The 15671-nt window shown below is 48.6% G+C and overlaps 1 protein-coding gene across 1 annotated transcript; it reads left to right on the top strand.

Annotated features, from left to right (window-relative positions):
- The first annotated feature begins 5051 nt into the window (after positions 1-5051).
- LOC137357240 (beta-microseminoprotein J1-like) lies at positions 5052-8682 on the top strand. Its single transcript, XM_068023425.1, has 4 exons — positions 5052-5160; positions 6692-6773; positions 7378-7495; positions 8425-8682. The coding sequence occupies exons 1-4, from the start codon at positions 5089-5091 to the stop codon at positions 8552-8554; spliced, it is 402 nt and encodes a 133-aa protein (XP_067879526.1). The 5' UTR covers positions 5052-5088; the 3' UTR covers positions 8555-8682.
- The last annotated feature ends 6989 nt before the right edge of the window (positions 8683-15671 follow it).

Below are 15671 nucleotides of genomic sequence, written 5' to 3'. Positions count from 1 at the left end.
AAAAATCACAGAGATGAAACCTGACAAACACGTGGCAGAATACAATGGCCGGAGTGAGAGAGTGGAGCTGGCCGGGGAGAGCAGCGCGGGGAGACCAGCGGTAGCGGTGCTGGTGGGGGGGAGAAAGGGGGAGACCAGCGGTAGCGGTGCCGGGGGTGGGGGGGGGGGGGGAGAAAGAGGGAGGGGGGGGAGAAAGAGGGAGAGGGAGGGGGGGGAGAAAGAGGGAGAGGGAGGGGGGGAGAGGGAGGGGGGAGAAAGAGGGAGAGGGAGGGGGGGAGAAAGAGGGAGAGGGAGGGGGGGAGAGGGGGGGGGAGAAAGAGGGAGGGGGGGAGAAAGAGGGAGGGGGGGGGAGAAAGAGGGAGAGGGAGGGGGGAGAGGGGGGGGAGAAAGAGGGAGAGGGAGGGGGGGGAGAGGGAGGGGGGAGAAAGAGGGAGAGGGAAGGGGGGAGAAAGAGGGAGAGGGAGGGGGGGGGAGAGTGGAGGGGGGGGGGGGGGAGAAGGGGTGAGAGTGGAGGGGGGAGCAGCGGAGTGGAAGAGGAGTGCCTTTTTCTGTGCATGCGCTATAAACACAACAGCAAAAGACTTACTGGCCAGTCCCTGGACCCGGTGACACCAAGGTCTTCGCACGCTCGCTCCCCGCGGCTCTCTACGGCCTCTCGCTTCCGCCCCTCTCCATTCAGCCCTTCCCTCCAGCTGCGGATGCCCAATCCAGTTGCTTTCTCTACTTCTGCACAGTACTTCAGGCATTGCAACTGTCTGGTCCCTGCATTTTGCATGCTCACTCTCCCCACCCCTCCCCGCACTCCCCACCCCTCCCCCTCTTCACCCATCCCCCCTTCACCCCCCTACCTCCACCCCTCCTTTACCCCCCTACCTCCACCCCTCCACCATAGTTGAATATCTGAAGTGCAGTTACAAAGTTGGGGAAATAACATGCAAAACAAAACCTCAACAATTCTGGGTTTAATTATTGAAAAGTTTTATTAAGTTCATTAAGTATCCGAGGAACTGCTGTGCATGGATACATGAGTGTTGTGTCCAGCATTCCTGTTAGACAGACAGGCCGAGTCTCTGATATGCACAGCTAAAGAGATTGTTCCTGGAGAGCCTTGTGGTGAATGAACGCTTGGCTCTCTATTCCACTACTGTATTGTCCATGTGTAGAAGGCAAAGTCACAAGAGTCTGAGCTCAGTCTATTCTTGGTGAATGTTCCCCAAGCGCATCCCAATGTGCATTCCCAATTCATCCATAAATGCAATGTTCCTTTCCACATCGTGATGAGCTCCACAGCATGATCCAGTTGCCTTCGTTGCTTGAATGCTGACCGTAAGTCTCGAGGATTGTTTTCTCGACGGCATGTTTTACATGAAAAGAAATAAAGCAAATCAGAGTCAGAGCTTCCCTCCCTCCAATGAAATTACTGTTGCGCATGCTTTATGCTCTGCAGTATAGGCCAATGAATCACTTAGTTCCCACCTCAGCTGTAGGAGGCAGGATGATGTTACTGCCCCTATCTCGTGATGGTTCAATGCTGCTCTCAGGGAAAACATGAATGATGTGAGGGTGCTGGAAAAAGAAGCACATTTCTTTTGGACTATGAACATAAAGCAGGCCATTTAGTCCAGCTGTTCCCTGCTAGTGGTTATGCTACTCGTGCGTCTTCCCATCCATTCCCATTTAATCCTGCCTACTACTATCAGCATCATCTTCCATTTCTTTCACTCTTATCTACCTTTGCCTTAAAGCAACACTGAGGATGGAGAATGGTGTGGCTGCACTCCCACCTCACCACTTGTGTACGCAGCAAGAGCATTCACATTTGTGCTACCACTGGACACGGCATGCTTGTTTCTTTTAGTGCTCAGTCTCTTCTTGCTGAATGTTCCCCAAGTGCTTGACCCCTTTGGACGCCTTCTCTGCTTGACAGGCAGCAGCTGGCAATTGCGGAGTCTCACAAGGCTCTGCATGGTAGTTTCAAGGGCGGATGGGGAAACATGTGGCTGTGTGTCCATGTGCACTGCTTGGATGGGTGCAGGAACAGGTGACTGTGTAACTGAACAGCAAGGAGAGGGTACCGCAGGTAGGGGAAGTGGAGCTTTGAACAGGCAGGCGTATGTATGGTCCATCAGATCATTAGGCCAGGGGGTGAAACGCTCAGGAGCCATGGATTGTGGCACGCGACTGATGTCCAGCGCATGGCCACCTCCATCCGAAGGTGCTTCCGGGCAATTGTTGGGCAAATTAATTGGCTCCATCTCATCAGCCAGTCCTTGTGTTTATGGCGCATGCACAGAAAAAGGCACTCCCCTTCCGCTCCGCTGCTCCCCCCCGACCTCCCTTCCCCCCTCCCCCCCCGTCCCTCCCTCCCTCCCTTCCCTCCTTCCCCCCCTTCCCTCCTCCCTTCCCTCCTTCCCCCCCTTCCCCCCCTTCCCTCCTCCCTTCCCTCCCTCCCTTCCCTCCTCCCTTCCCTCCTCCCTTCCTTCCCCCCCTTCTCTCCTCCCTTCCCCCCTTCTCTCCTCCCTTCCCCCCTTCTCTCCTCCCTTCCCTCCCCCCTTCCCTTCCCTTCCCTCCCCTCCCCTCCCCTCCCTTCCCTCCCTTCCCTTCCCTCCCCTCCCTCCCCTCCCTCCCCTCCCTTCCCTTCCCTCCCTTGAAATGTATTTTCAGAGCAACTTAGCTTGGAACAATCTCCTCTGTCTAATAAAAATGAAGCAAATGTCCAAAATGACTAAATAATTGAGATAAAATGCCCGACGAAACTTCTCCTCCTTCCATTTTCAAAAACTCGCGCCGAAGCTTTCGGAAGATTGACGCACATGCGCACACGGGCTCCGGTCATCTGCGCATGCTCTGCGGTCCGGATTGCCAGGACCAGTTTGCGCATGCACAAAGGCCAACCTGGCGTGTCCCCCGAGGAAGATGACGTTACGCGATGATGTCATCTGCGCATGCGCAAACTGGTCCTGGCAAACCGGACCGCAGCGCATGCACAGAGGGCCCGAGACCGTGTGCACATGTGTGCACCGCGGCGCATCCTGATAACGTAGCGTTGTCATCAATCACTTTGTATTTTTAAACAGTGACCCCTAGTTCTAGATTCTCCCTGAAGGAGAAACATCCTTTCCACATCCACCATGTCAAGACCCCTCAGGATCTTATACATTTCAATCAAGGCACCTCTTACTCTTTTAAATTCCAGCGGATACAAGCCTAGCCTGCCCAATCTTTTCTCATAAGACAGCCCACCCATTTCAGATACGAGTCTCGTAAACCTTCTCTGTACTGCCTCCAACGCATTTACATCCTTCCTTAAATAAGGAGACCAATACTATACACAGTATTTCAGAGTCTCTCACTTGTACACTCCAATTGGGAGCTTCATCTTTATTTGTTTTTGGCAAAGCTGAAATTATTACTGAACACAAACCCAGGCAATTAGTTCCAGGTCGTCTTGCTTGGTTGGTGCAAATGGAGTGGTGCTGAGTTCTTTCTGTTTGTTAAAAAGTTCAGCAGCAACTGGAAACACAGACTCCCCATTATCAGCAAAGCCTATTTGTCCTTGCAGCAGCAAACAACATTCAATTTCCATATCAGCAGGAACAAGGATGTGAGTCTATCTGTAAATATATCAGCACAGGGAGAAAAACAACCCACTGGCACTTTTCCAGGATCTTTAGATGCTACCTTTGTCCCAAACATGGTGGATTAGTGTGGAAGAGCTGGGCTCTGAATTTTACAGAGCTCCTTCAGCTGGCTATCCATGCTAATCCTGGAGAAGATGCAAGTGTCAGGCTTGGCTCAGTGAGTCAAACTGTCACCTCAGAGAGACAAGGATGTGAGTGAGTTCACATCTGCTGCACCAGTGAAGTGGACTCAAGCCCTAGCCAGTGCTTCCTGCTGCCTGTGTACATCACAGGACATAAGTTCGATCTTCACCCATCCACAATCAGAGCTGAGGCAGTGATGGCCACTTGGACAAGTGCTGGAGGGTAACAAGCTGCCAGTGGAAGTAGCTCGAAGAACGGAGGGCTGAAGGCAGCACATTACTGAGAAACAAAGAGTTTTCCCCTCTGCTCCATCACTGCTCAAGGTATTGGGAAGATCTTCCATGATTCTGACCATGATCAAATGTGCCATCTGCTGACCAATGGCCTGAACCCATTGACAGGGCTTTCACTCCCTGTCCCAATGCTGGCTTGTCAGTTTATTCCTGGTTGATGTAGGGGTGGAGGTTCTTGAGCATGCAGTGATGTCTGGGATGACCTCACAGGATGCTTATGGTGCTGACAACCTTTTACATTAGCTTCTGTATCTCAATTGTTTGTGACTTCAGTCTAATGATCTACTGAGCCTGATTTTAAGTCAGTGCAGGTGAATGGGTTTTGAGCCAGTTAAAATCATGCCGAGCATCCAGGTCTCACTCCCTCAATCTACTGACACGCCTTTAACATTGATAACATCTCCTTCCATCTCCAGTCATCTCATCTACCTTCGACTCTTGTTCCTACCGATGTGCATCTTATGCCTCTGACTGCAGCTTCAAAGTGAAAAGAGGGGCCCACGTGCACCCCCCCCCCCTACTACTCACCTTGGTACTCTTCACAAGTCTGATTTGGATCTGCTGTGGCAATTGTCAAAAGCTTGCTCAAAGAGGAGGGAGGTTTGAAGGTTCGTCTTCAAGGAGGAGAGAGTGGTCATGTATTGGAGTGGAATTCTGAGCTTAGGACTCAGACAGCTGAAGGCGGGGCCACCAATGATGGAGTGATGGAAAGTGGAGGAGGGCTGAGGAGCTGGCGGAGTTTAAGAGATAGGGAGGGACGAGGCTCTGGAGGGATTTGAAGAAAGGGATGAGAATTCAAATACCAAAAGATACACATGCAAAGAGGATGCATTGAGCCAATGGAATGGATGGATCAACCTTGTTAAACAACTGATGTGTGTTCCTGTTTTGGTTGCACTGCTCATTCAGAACTCCTCCCTCTGTCACCAGTTGTCTGCTGAGGGAAAAAACACCCAGCCAACATGAGCTGAGTTCAACAGCCTACGTGGCAGTTAACACTTTGTGACCTTGAAACAGACGAATAAAAATCGATGCCACAGGACACAGGACAGAAGGTGCTCTCTCTGTGCGTGGATAACCTGGATGTCACTGGGGTAAAGATGGTAGGTTTGAGTCTCAGTAAGATCCTATTTGTACTTGTGAAAGATTATTTCGTCTTGGTGAAGTTAACTGCATGAATGCTTGGTTTTGTTGCAGGCCATTCTGTTGCACTGATAATGTATTATTTGGGTCAACTTGCTCACTCTGGATGTCACTGGTTCAGCAACAAGAGCAAAGCTGGAATACACAACAGTTCCATGAGTGTCTCTGTAGTTTTCACAGGCTTGACCCTGTAAATGGGTGGTGTAGAATGGGCAGCCCCTTCCCCAGATCCTCAGAAACAGGAGAGCAGGAGACAGCAGTGCCCCAGATCCTGAGCCAGCTAAAGATCAGCACTAATTAACCCGTCATGCTTGTAACATTCAGCAGCAGCTCCGAGACCCCGAAGAACAAGGGCAGCGGATGCATGGGAACACCACCACCTGCAGGTTCCCCTCCAAGTCACACACCATCCTGACTTGGAACTGATCACCGTTCCTTCACTGTCACTGGGTCAAAATCCTGGATCTCCCTTCCTAACAGCACTGTGGGTGTACCTACCCCACATGGACTGTCGTGGTTCAAGAAGGCAGTGGTGAGACCACATCTGGAGCACTGTGTACTGTATTTAAGGAAGGATGTAAATGTGTTGGAAGCAGTTCAGAGAAGGTTTACTAGACTGATACCTGGAATGGGCAGGTTGTCTTGTGAGGAAAAGTTGGAAAGCTAGGCTTGTATCCGCTGGAGTTTAGAAGAGTAAGAGGCGGCTTGATTGAAACATATAAGATCCTGAGGGGTCTCAACAGGGTGGATGTGGAAAGGATGTTTCCTCTTGAGGGAGAATCTAGAACTGGAGGTCAATGCTTAAAAATAAGGGGTCGCCCATTGAAGAAGGAGACGAAGAGAAATCTTTTCCTTCAGATGGTTGAGAGTCTTTGGAATTCTCTTCCTCAAATGTCAGTGGAAGCAGAGTCTTTAAATATATTTAAGGCAGATTCGTGATAAGCAAGGGGGTGAAAAGTTAATAGGGGCAGGCGAGAATGTGGAGATGAGGTTACAATCAGATCAGCTGTGATCTTATTGAATGGCAGAGGAGACTCGAGGAGCAGAAAGGCCTATTCCTGCTCCTGATTTGTATGTTTCTCACGTGCAGTGCAGTGCCGTGCCATGAAGATTCATTCCTATAGATTTCAGGACAATGCTGGAGAATTGGGAACCCCACCCGGAATGCTTCTGTCCTCAAAATATATGTCAACTCCCGGCTGCGATTCTGTTGAGTTATGAACAGAGATGTTACCTTGCTAATCCCCAAGCAGATGGTGTGTTGCATCAGGTGAAAGTAACTGGGTTCAACATTTCTCTCCCTTTTATAAACAGACCACCCTGACCAAACCACTTCTCAGCTTATACCTTGATCCTCTCGAACTGTCCCCATCCAAGCGTCTCTTCCATATTCACAACACTCTGAGTGAAGAACTTGCATCCGACCGGGAATTAGTGTAAACTAAGTGACATGACTGTATTCCTCAAGATGGTCTTTCCTTCTCCCAACAGAAATTCTTTGTGTGTGTCACTCTGCTGTTCCTGGCTATTGAAGATGGAGAATCAGCCTGCTATACGACTGGCTCAGAGAGTGGTACGTAGTGAATCGTTCCAAACTCTGCTTGAAGACCTGGTGGTGAAACTAAGGACTGGGGCCGGGTGTATCATACCAGAGCTGTTTTAACCAATGAATGTTGCCAGTATGGATGGAACTGAGTGATCCTCCTAGCCCACATGAGGCCTTCCCTCAGGGATCGCCTTCCCCTTCCCTATCCAGCGAGGGTGCAAGGAGGAGTGGGGCCCACTTCCTGGCTTCACAAACCGGCAAGTTACATCAGAGCTGGTCCAGCTGGGTGCAAATGAGAGTCCGGCCTACAAACTGCGGTTACCACGGTGACACTCCTCCAGCAGACTGCCTAAAATTACATCCCAGCTGGTGGCAAGCCGGATCCTGACCTGTGGCAGCCAAGGCAAACCCCAGGTCAAAGGTCACCCAACACCCAGGCCCGGTCAACTGGCTCGGGAACAGACCCGGCGTTTTTCCAGTTCCAAACAGGTCAGTGCTAGGGCGGGAATTAAAACAATCGAGTGACCCAGACCAGTTGCTGAGAGCCCCACAAGATCAATGCTACCCCATGGTACCCTTTCACTCTTTGAAGAGACATTGTCAGATGAATCTCTATCTTTCTCACCAACAGATTCCGACAGATGCAGAGATCACGTTGATGGGACCTGGCATGAGAATGGGGAAAGCTGGACAAACTCTGACTGTATAAGATGTAGGTGCTTGCCTGGTTTTGCAAGGTGTTGTGCAACGTAAGTGGCTCTCTGTTGCTTCGGGCAGACGTAACCCTGATGCAGTGCTGCATTTACCCTTGACTGCTACTTATTGAATCACCAAGTGGATTTGGTATAAAGCGTCAGCTCAAGGCCAGTCTGCAGATTGGCAAACACGGCACAATTGCTGCTTTCCTCTGGTCTTCTCCAGACAGGTCACAGCCTGACACATCACACAAGCAACCTGGATGATGCAAGATCGATAAAATGGACAGGGTTGGGGACGGAGGCGGGGGTGGCGAGGGGGGAGGGCAGTGGGCGGTAAGGGGGATGGGAGAGTGGGTCAGAAGACAAAATGTCAAGTTGGATCAGCAGAATTTGATCTGTCTAATTTGTGCTGAACTGGTTGCAAAATCAAGCCGGGACCAGGAGAGGAACAAATTGATCCAGTACTTGAGTGACACCCACACTCCTAACCAATCAACTGAAAGAGTTTGCACAGGGTCAAAGCTCTTCAGAGCACAAACACTGAGCCAGTGCAAGGTTTGCATTTTGCTATCTAGTCTCTTCTGATGGTCAATAAGCTTGACATTGGTGCATTGATTTACTGTCTCTCAGTACACAATGGTTTCACAATTGGGAAGAGGTGAGGTTGGGATTCGAGGCACTGGCCGACTGGTCAACAGTTCACAGCACTCTCTGCAGGTGAAATGTTTGGGATGGGAGAGTGGGTGTGAGGAGTGGGAAGAAGCCTGAAGTCCCACTGAAACACAGCAGGAGACAGTGTTTAAGAGAAAATGAAGCGATGGGGTTGATGAAGAGATGAAGGGATGATGTTAATGGAAATGAAGGGACAGTGTAGGTGAAGAGATGAATGGATAGTGCAGATGAAAACTAGGATAAAGCACGTTTAACACTTTCTGACAGATCTTCTTCATGCTCTGCATTGTTTCTCTTTGATTTTCCAGGTACACCACCCCAAAAATGTACCCAGAGGATTGTGTGGCAGTTTTTGACCGTCAGAATTGTCGGTTCAACATCCACAAGAGGAATGATCCTTCTGTGAGTTGTCATGCCCAGGGAGGTGTTGGGAAATAAAAATACAAGAACCATTTCTTTTCCAATGTACAATCATTGGCTTTATGGTCGATAAAAGTAGCATGGGAGAATGGGAGCTTTGCCTCCTCCATGTGACATCACTATGAAAATAAACATATATAACAGTGGTTATATTCTCAAATCTTATTTAGCATTTCAATTAGAAATGTGAGAGAGAGAGAGAGAGAGAGGGAGAAAGAGAGAGAGAGAGAGACAGCGTGTGTGAGAGACAGAGAGTGTGCATACACACATGAGAAAGAGTGTGTGAGGAAGTGTGCTTGCCAGGGGGAGTGTATGTCTGCACAAAGGCAAGTGTGTGTGAGAGAGTGCACATGTGCAGATGCATATTTAAGCCATCAAGTCTTCAGGAGGCTACGACACTCACTGGGTTCGGGCAAAGAATGATGACTTAAGTGAGGAAATAAAGCAAAGCTTAAAAGCAGCTGAGATAAACCATTCACAGTGTATCTGCACACATTGGCTCTTTGTGTTCCTTTCTTCACACCATGCAGGAGAACTATCAAGAAGTTTGATCACATCAACAGTGACTGGTGGGTCAGAGAATCTACCATTCTAAAGGGGCTGGATAGGGGAGACACAGAGATTATTTCCACTGGTTGGGAAATCAAAGAAACAGGGGCCCAAGAGGCCGATTATTCAGGACTGAGATGAGGAGAAATTACTTCGCTTGTGAATCTTTGGAATTCTCTACCCCAGAGGGTTGTGGATGCTCCAGCATGGAATACATTTAAGGCTGGGATAGATAGATTTTTTGGTCTCTCGGGGAAGCAAGGGATATGGGGAGTGGGCGGGAAAGTGGAATTGAAGCCCAAGATCAGCCATGATGGTTTTGAATGGTAGGAGCAGGCTCGATGGGCCATATGGTCTACTCCTGCTCCTATTTCTTGTGTACCTGATTTTCCTCAACTATTCCCTGTGGTAGCGAGTTCCACATAGTCACCACACTGTGGGTCAGGAAGTTTCTCCAGACTGCCCCATTGCATTTATTCATGACTATCATATACTGATGGCCCAGATGGACTCCCCGACACGGGAAAGACAGAAGGTCAATCCCACCTTGTTCAAAATGTGTGGAACTGGATCTCTAACATTCAGCGACAATCGTGGTAGAGAATATATCTGTCCCTCAGCAAAGGGGCAGTTTAATTCGAGTTCTTCACCGAGGGTGCGCCTGACATGTGTCTGCATGAAATCGGAGGTAGCAGAAAAGGAATGCAGTATGAACAGACAGGTGTTGGAAGGAGGGCAGACTTTGTAAGCACGAGTGCTGGCGTGAACTCAGTAAGGCAGTGGGATGAATGGACAGAGGGAAGGTGAAGAGTTTGAGCAGGGAAGAAACTGGTGATGTGGAGGAGGAAATGTTGCCTCTGCCTTCCTGTGACAAAAATTTCATCAGTTGATCTGCCACTCTTCAGGCCTCATCAGAACTCCTCACTGCACTCTATCTCTGCTGGCGTCTACATTCAGGGAGTTCTATTTGAGTTCAGTGAGGTTGATTCCATTTATAGTCCCCATGTGTTCTCCAGTGAGGTTTTCACCTCGAACCACAGCACCATTGAAAATTTACAGCACAGAAGGAGGCCATTCAACCCATCGTATCTGCCCCAGGTGAAGAAACTAGCCACTCAATCTAATCCCACCTTCCAGCACCTGGTCCAAAGCCTTCAGGTGCATGTCCAGTTACTTTTTAAATGAGTTGAGGGTTTCTGCCTCCACCACCATTCCTGGCAGTGAATTCCAGACGCCCAACAACCTCTGGGTGAAAAAGGTTTTCCTCATGTCCCCTCTAATCCTTCTACCCAATCACCTTCAATCTGTGCCCCCTGGTAATTGTCCACTCTGCGAGGGGAAACAGGTCCTTCCTGTCTACTTTATCTAGGCCCCTCATAATTTTGTACACCTCAATTAAGTCACCCTCAGCCTCCTCTGTTCCAAGGATAACAACCCTAGCCTATCCAATCATAGCTGCAACTTTCAAGACCTGGCAACATTCTTGTAAATCTCCTCTGTACTCTCTCCAGAGCAATTATGTCCTTCCTGTAATGTGGTGACCAGAACTGTACACAATACTCAAGCTGTGGCTGAACCAGTGTTTTATACAGTTTCAGCATTACATCCCTGCTTTTGTATTCTATACCTCAGCCAATAAAGGAAAGAATTCTATATGTCTTCTTCATCACTCTATCTACCTGTCCTGTCACCTTCAGGGACCTGTGGACATGCACTCCTAGGTCTCTCACTTCTTCTACCCCTCTCAGTATCCTCCTGTTTATTGTGTATTCCCTCACTTTATTTGCCCTCCCCAAATGTATTACCTCACACTTCTCCGGATTAAATTCCATTTGCTACTTTTCCGCCCACTCAACCAAACGGTTGATCTCATTCTGGAGTCTACAGCTATCCTCTTCACTATCAACGACACGGCCAATTCTTGTGTCATCAGCAAATGTCCCAATCATACCTCCCACATTTAAGTCCAAATCATTAATATGTATCACAAACAGCAAGGGACCCAACACTGAGCCTTGTGGAACGCCACTGGAAACCGCATTCCATTCAGAAAAACATTCATCGACTACTACCCTTCGTTTCCTGTCACTGAGCCGATTTTGGATCCAGTCTGCCACATTCCCCTGTATCCAATGGGCTTTTATTTTTCTGACCAGTCTGCCACAGGTATCTGTCAAATCCACTGTGTACAGGCACAGCTGCCTCTATTTTTAACCCACACCCCCCTCTCCCACCAACTGCCCAGTGAGAATGGGACACAATGGGGAAGGGTTAAAATCAGGCCAAGTCAACCTACCAGCCTGAGGTTTCTCTGCTGCTGCCTTGTTATCCTCACTGAATTGAGATCAGCTGACAGTCCCATGCCTCGCAATGCGGGGGCCTCATTTCAACGCCAGACTGTCAAATGGCTGCACACAAACGTTGTCCGAGTTGAATCTGCAGTGGACAGACAGGCCATTCGGCCCCACCTGCCTGTGCTGACCATCTGCCACAAGCCTTCCTGTGGACGTTGGTCTTGGTGGCTGGAGCTGGTAGAGTCAGAGACCATCACCAACAGAGGTCAAAGGTCAGCTGCTGCAGTGTCAAACCAGGAAATGATTTGGACCCAGTACTGAGAATTAGTCAAACTGCCTTGCAAGACTTCACAAGGGACTGGCAATTCATGCGAGCAAGTGGGGCCTCCCTTCCGGTAGTCAGGCCTCATAAATGACAAGTTTCTTGGGAATAAAAAAAAGACTTCGCCCTGGCCTCCAAACCAGGCACAGGGAGATTGACAAAAATTCATACTGTAAATACATGCCATTTAAACAAACTGTCTGGAAGCAAGAACAGGCAGTCCGTGTGCCCTTGAGATAATACATATCCGGCAGGAAGTGAAATGCTTACTTATGATTGATTCAGCTCGAAAAGTATACGCTGCAGTTTTCTCTGGGGGATTTCTAAGCCCTTTGGATCAAGTGCCTGGACCTGACACTCACTGGGGTACAAGACACAATAGCCCCTGAATTGCACTGGCCATTGATCCCTTTGCAACTCCTTCCCCAGTACCTGATCCATTCAATTGGTTGGACAATCCTACAATTGGTGCAAAACCTGCTGGGTCAGTAACAGCGGGTTTGATGGCACTCTCCATTATCAATACACAAATCATGCAGGAACAGGTGGCGAGGAGGAAGAGATATCCTCAGGCGGTTACAATTCTCCGTAAGTCACTTGACAATCTCTGCCGCTCGGTTGGTGAAAATGACAGCTTGTCCACAACCTGCCCAGGGGAGCTTCGAAAAATTATAGCACTTGTACCATGAATGCCAATTAAACTCACCACAGAAAGTTAGGGCCGGTACTTAACAGTGCAAGGAGCCTTTTCAGAATGAGATTTGTGTTCCGATAATGTCACTTTATATTTCCCTTTATGTACTTGATCTGACGCAGTTTCACCCTATTTACTTGAGCATAAAAATCGAGGCTGGCCCTCTCGTGCTGAGTGAGTGCAGCACTGTCAGAGGTGCTGTCGTTTGAGTGAAACATTAAACCTGAAACTGGGGCCATGGCTGCCCTCGCAGGTGGATAGAAAAGATCCCAAAGCACTATTTCAAAAAAGCACAGTGCCCAGGCCAATTTTTATCCTTCATTCAACATCACTATGTCAGATTATCTGGTCGTTATTGGTCATTTTGACATTGCTGTTTGCTTTTACACTCGCTGCACTTCAAAAGCAGTTTATTAGCTGTGAAGCACTTTGGGACGTGCTGGGATCATGTAAGGCACTATATAAATGAAAGTCTTTCTGTTCCTTTTCCTTTTCACTCATTCCCCTCTTTCTTTATCTATCCTTCAATTGGTTGCGGAGACAGACTCTTTGTCCTCTTTGATGTCTATGGTCCTCACCACACTGTTAGCAGTTTGCACTTTCAACAAGGTGCGCTGGAAAAGAATTTCAAACTGAAGAGTGAGAGAGAAAAAGCAGAATTCCTGCCCTCCATACAATTATCAGACATCACCGAACTTGTGGACAGGGATTTCATTGGAATCTAATTCCGAAGATAAGTCACTTTCAATTTCAGGCTTTGCAGAAATCCAAATTAGCAATTGAAGATGCATAAGACCATTGAAAAGATATGAAAAGTAAGACAGTTCAGAAAGATGTTTCTGGCCAGCTGCAGTCTCTGATGGTGGTTTTATCAGTAGGAGGGAGCTCAGTGTTGGAGTACCATCTCAAGACTTCAGTCTCCCCAACAGCTCCTTTCGGCAAAGTGAGAGTATCTTCTTTCAGGATATACACTCATACTCTTCCCCCCACCTCCAACCACTGCGATACGGCCCATCCCTCCAACCTTTGACATACTCTGCACCCCAGCCTCCACACAACCCTTGGGGTACTCTGCCACTCCCCACCCTGCAGCCCACCATGCACCCAACAAGAAAGCAGAACGACGGAAGATCGCGTTCGGAGGCAGCTCAGCACACACAGACATTGCCACAGGCACAATTCAACAGCTCCTGGATACTTTTCAAACCGACTGAGGGATCTCCGGAAAAGCCTGGATTCAAAACGGAGAATGCTGGAAATACAGAGCAGATCAGTTTACAGCCGGAAAGAGGGAAGGGGGGTGAGAAAGAAACATGGATCAGGGTGCTGGGTGGGAATTCTTCAGCATGGAGGCTTTATCCAGACATTCCCAGTGTCTCTCAGTCACCGATTGGATTTCTGTATCCATTTGGGATTTCCATTACTTGTCGCTTGAACTCTTGGAGCTGAGTGTTGGCTTACGACATATTTTGACCACCATTCAACAACAATAACTTGCATTTGTCTAGCGCCCTTAGCGTGGTAAGACAACCCAAGCCACTTTACAGGAGCAATTATCAAACTAAATTTGATGCAGAGCCACATATCAGGTCAGATGGCCGATTCAAATCAGGGATGTACAAGAGGCCAGAATTAGAGGAATGAAGATATCTGGGAGGGTTGTGAGGCTGGAGGAGATTACAGAGATAGGGAGGGGAGAGGCCATGGAGGAGATTTGAAAACAAGGAATGAAAGTAGGTGACAGGGGTGAGAGGTGAACTCAACCTGGTGAAGCAGTGTTTTGAACATGCTCATGTTTGTGTTGAGTGTATCTTGGAGGCTGGTTAAGGAGAGCTTTGGGACAGGCAGGTCTAGAGAAAACAGGACAGTGTGGTATTACTATCTTCCTTCTGAGGAAGCCTCATCTTCTCCCAAGAAAGCATTAGACTTAAAGGACCTTTACATGACCCCCTTTGAAAACTCCAAAGTTTAATATTTCTCCAATCTTTCAAAAATGAAGGTTCAAAAAAATATATTTAACAAAACACACAGGCACTTTCATAACAGCAGCTACTCCAGCATCTTAAACATTCACTCCCTCCACCACTGACGCACATTGGCAGCAGTGTGTACCATCTACAAGATGCACTGAAGCAATGCACCATGGCTCCTTAGACAGCACCTTCCAAACCCGCAACCTCTACCACCTAGAAGGACAAGGGCAGCAGATGCATGGGAACACCACCACCCGCAAGTTCCCCTCCAAGTCACACACCATCCTGACATTGGAACTATATTCCCGTTCCTTCACTGTCACTGGGTCAAAATCCTGGAACTCCCTTCCTAACAGCACTGTGGGTGTACCTACCCCACATGGACTGCAGTGGTTCAAGAAGGCAACTCATCACCACCTCCTCAAGGGCAATTAGGGATGGGCAATAAATGCTGGTCTTTCCAGTGATGCCTGGAGCCCAAATGTAAGTTTACAAAAGGACTCAAAGGACTCTTGTGATGACCTCCACAGTCCCTCAGGGACTGAGGGACATCCCTAGGGTAACATCATGTGCCCGGGGAAAGAGTTTAATCCAGAACAGCCAGGAGAGGGTACACACATTCAAACCACAGTCCCCATTTACCGGGAGATGTATTATTCCCGACTGCTGCCCTGATCCTATCCCAGAGAAAGCACAAGGTAAAAAGTGTGGTGAGTCACTCATTCCAAGACAAAGTGCATTGCAAGGCTGAGCTACTCGACCAGTACACCCTGCCCCCAGTGTCCTGTACACAAGGTTCAAAAGCAATGACGTTCTCAGCTCTGACAAATTACAATTGCAATGAGAAAGATCATAACATACAGTTTTTCGAGTTACAGCAATGCTGGGCGATAGCCTTGACAAGAACTGGGAGAGTTTCTTTGGCAGCAACAAAAAAACATGATCTTTTCTCTCAGTGCACCCTGACTGTAGTCTCTTGAACAACAGGAGTGGCACTTTCCAGCCAGTCATTCTCACGTGTTGCTTCCACTTGTACGAAATGCTGGAACAAAGACCATTTTCAAAGATGCCCAAGCTGAGATAATGCAGATTAAGCGAGGTGTGTCCATTTCCATCAGCCCGGGGTCAGCTGGTACTCAGAGTCAGAAGGTTGTGGGGTCCACTTCCAGTCCCACTCCAGGAGAACTGAGCAGAACAGTCCAGGCTGAGTACTGAGTGAGTGCTGCACTGTCTGAGCTGTTACTTTTTGGATGAGATGTGAAAGCAAGGTCTGATCAGCTCTGTCAGGTAGATGTATAAGATG

The sequence above is a fragment of the Heterodontus francisci genome, chromosome 47 (genome assembly GCF_036365525.1).
Source record: "Heterodontus francisci isolate sHetFra1 chromosome 47, sHetFra1.hap1, whole genome shotgun sequence".
NCBI lineage: Eukaryota > Metazoa > Chordata > Chondrichthyes > Heterodontiformes > Heterodontidae > Heterodontus > Heterodontus francisci.
This window is presented reverse-complemented; position numbering and strand designations above follow the sequence as displayed.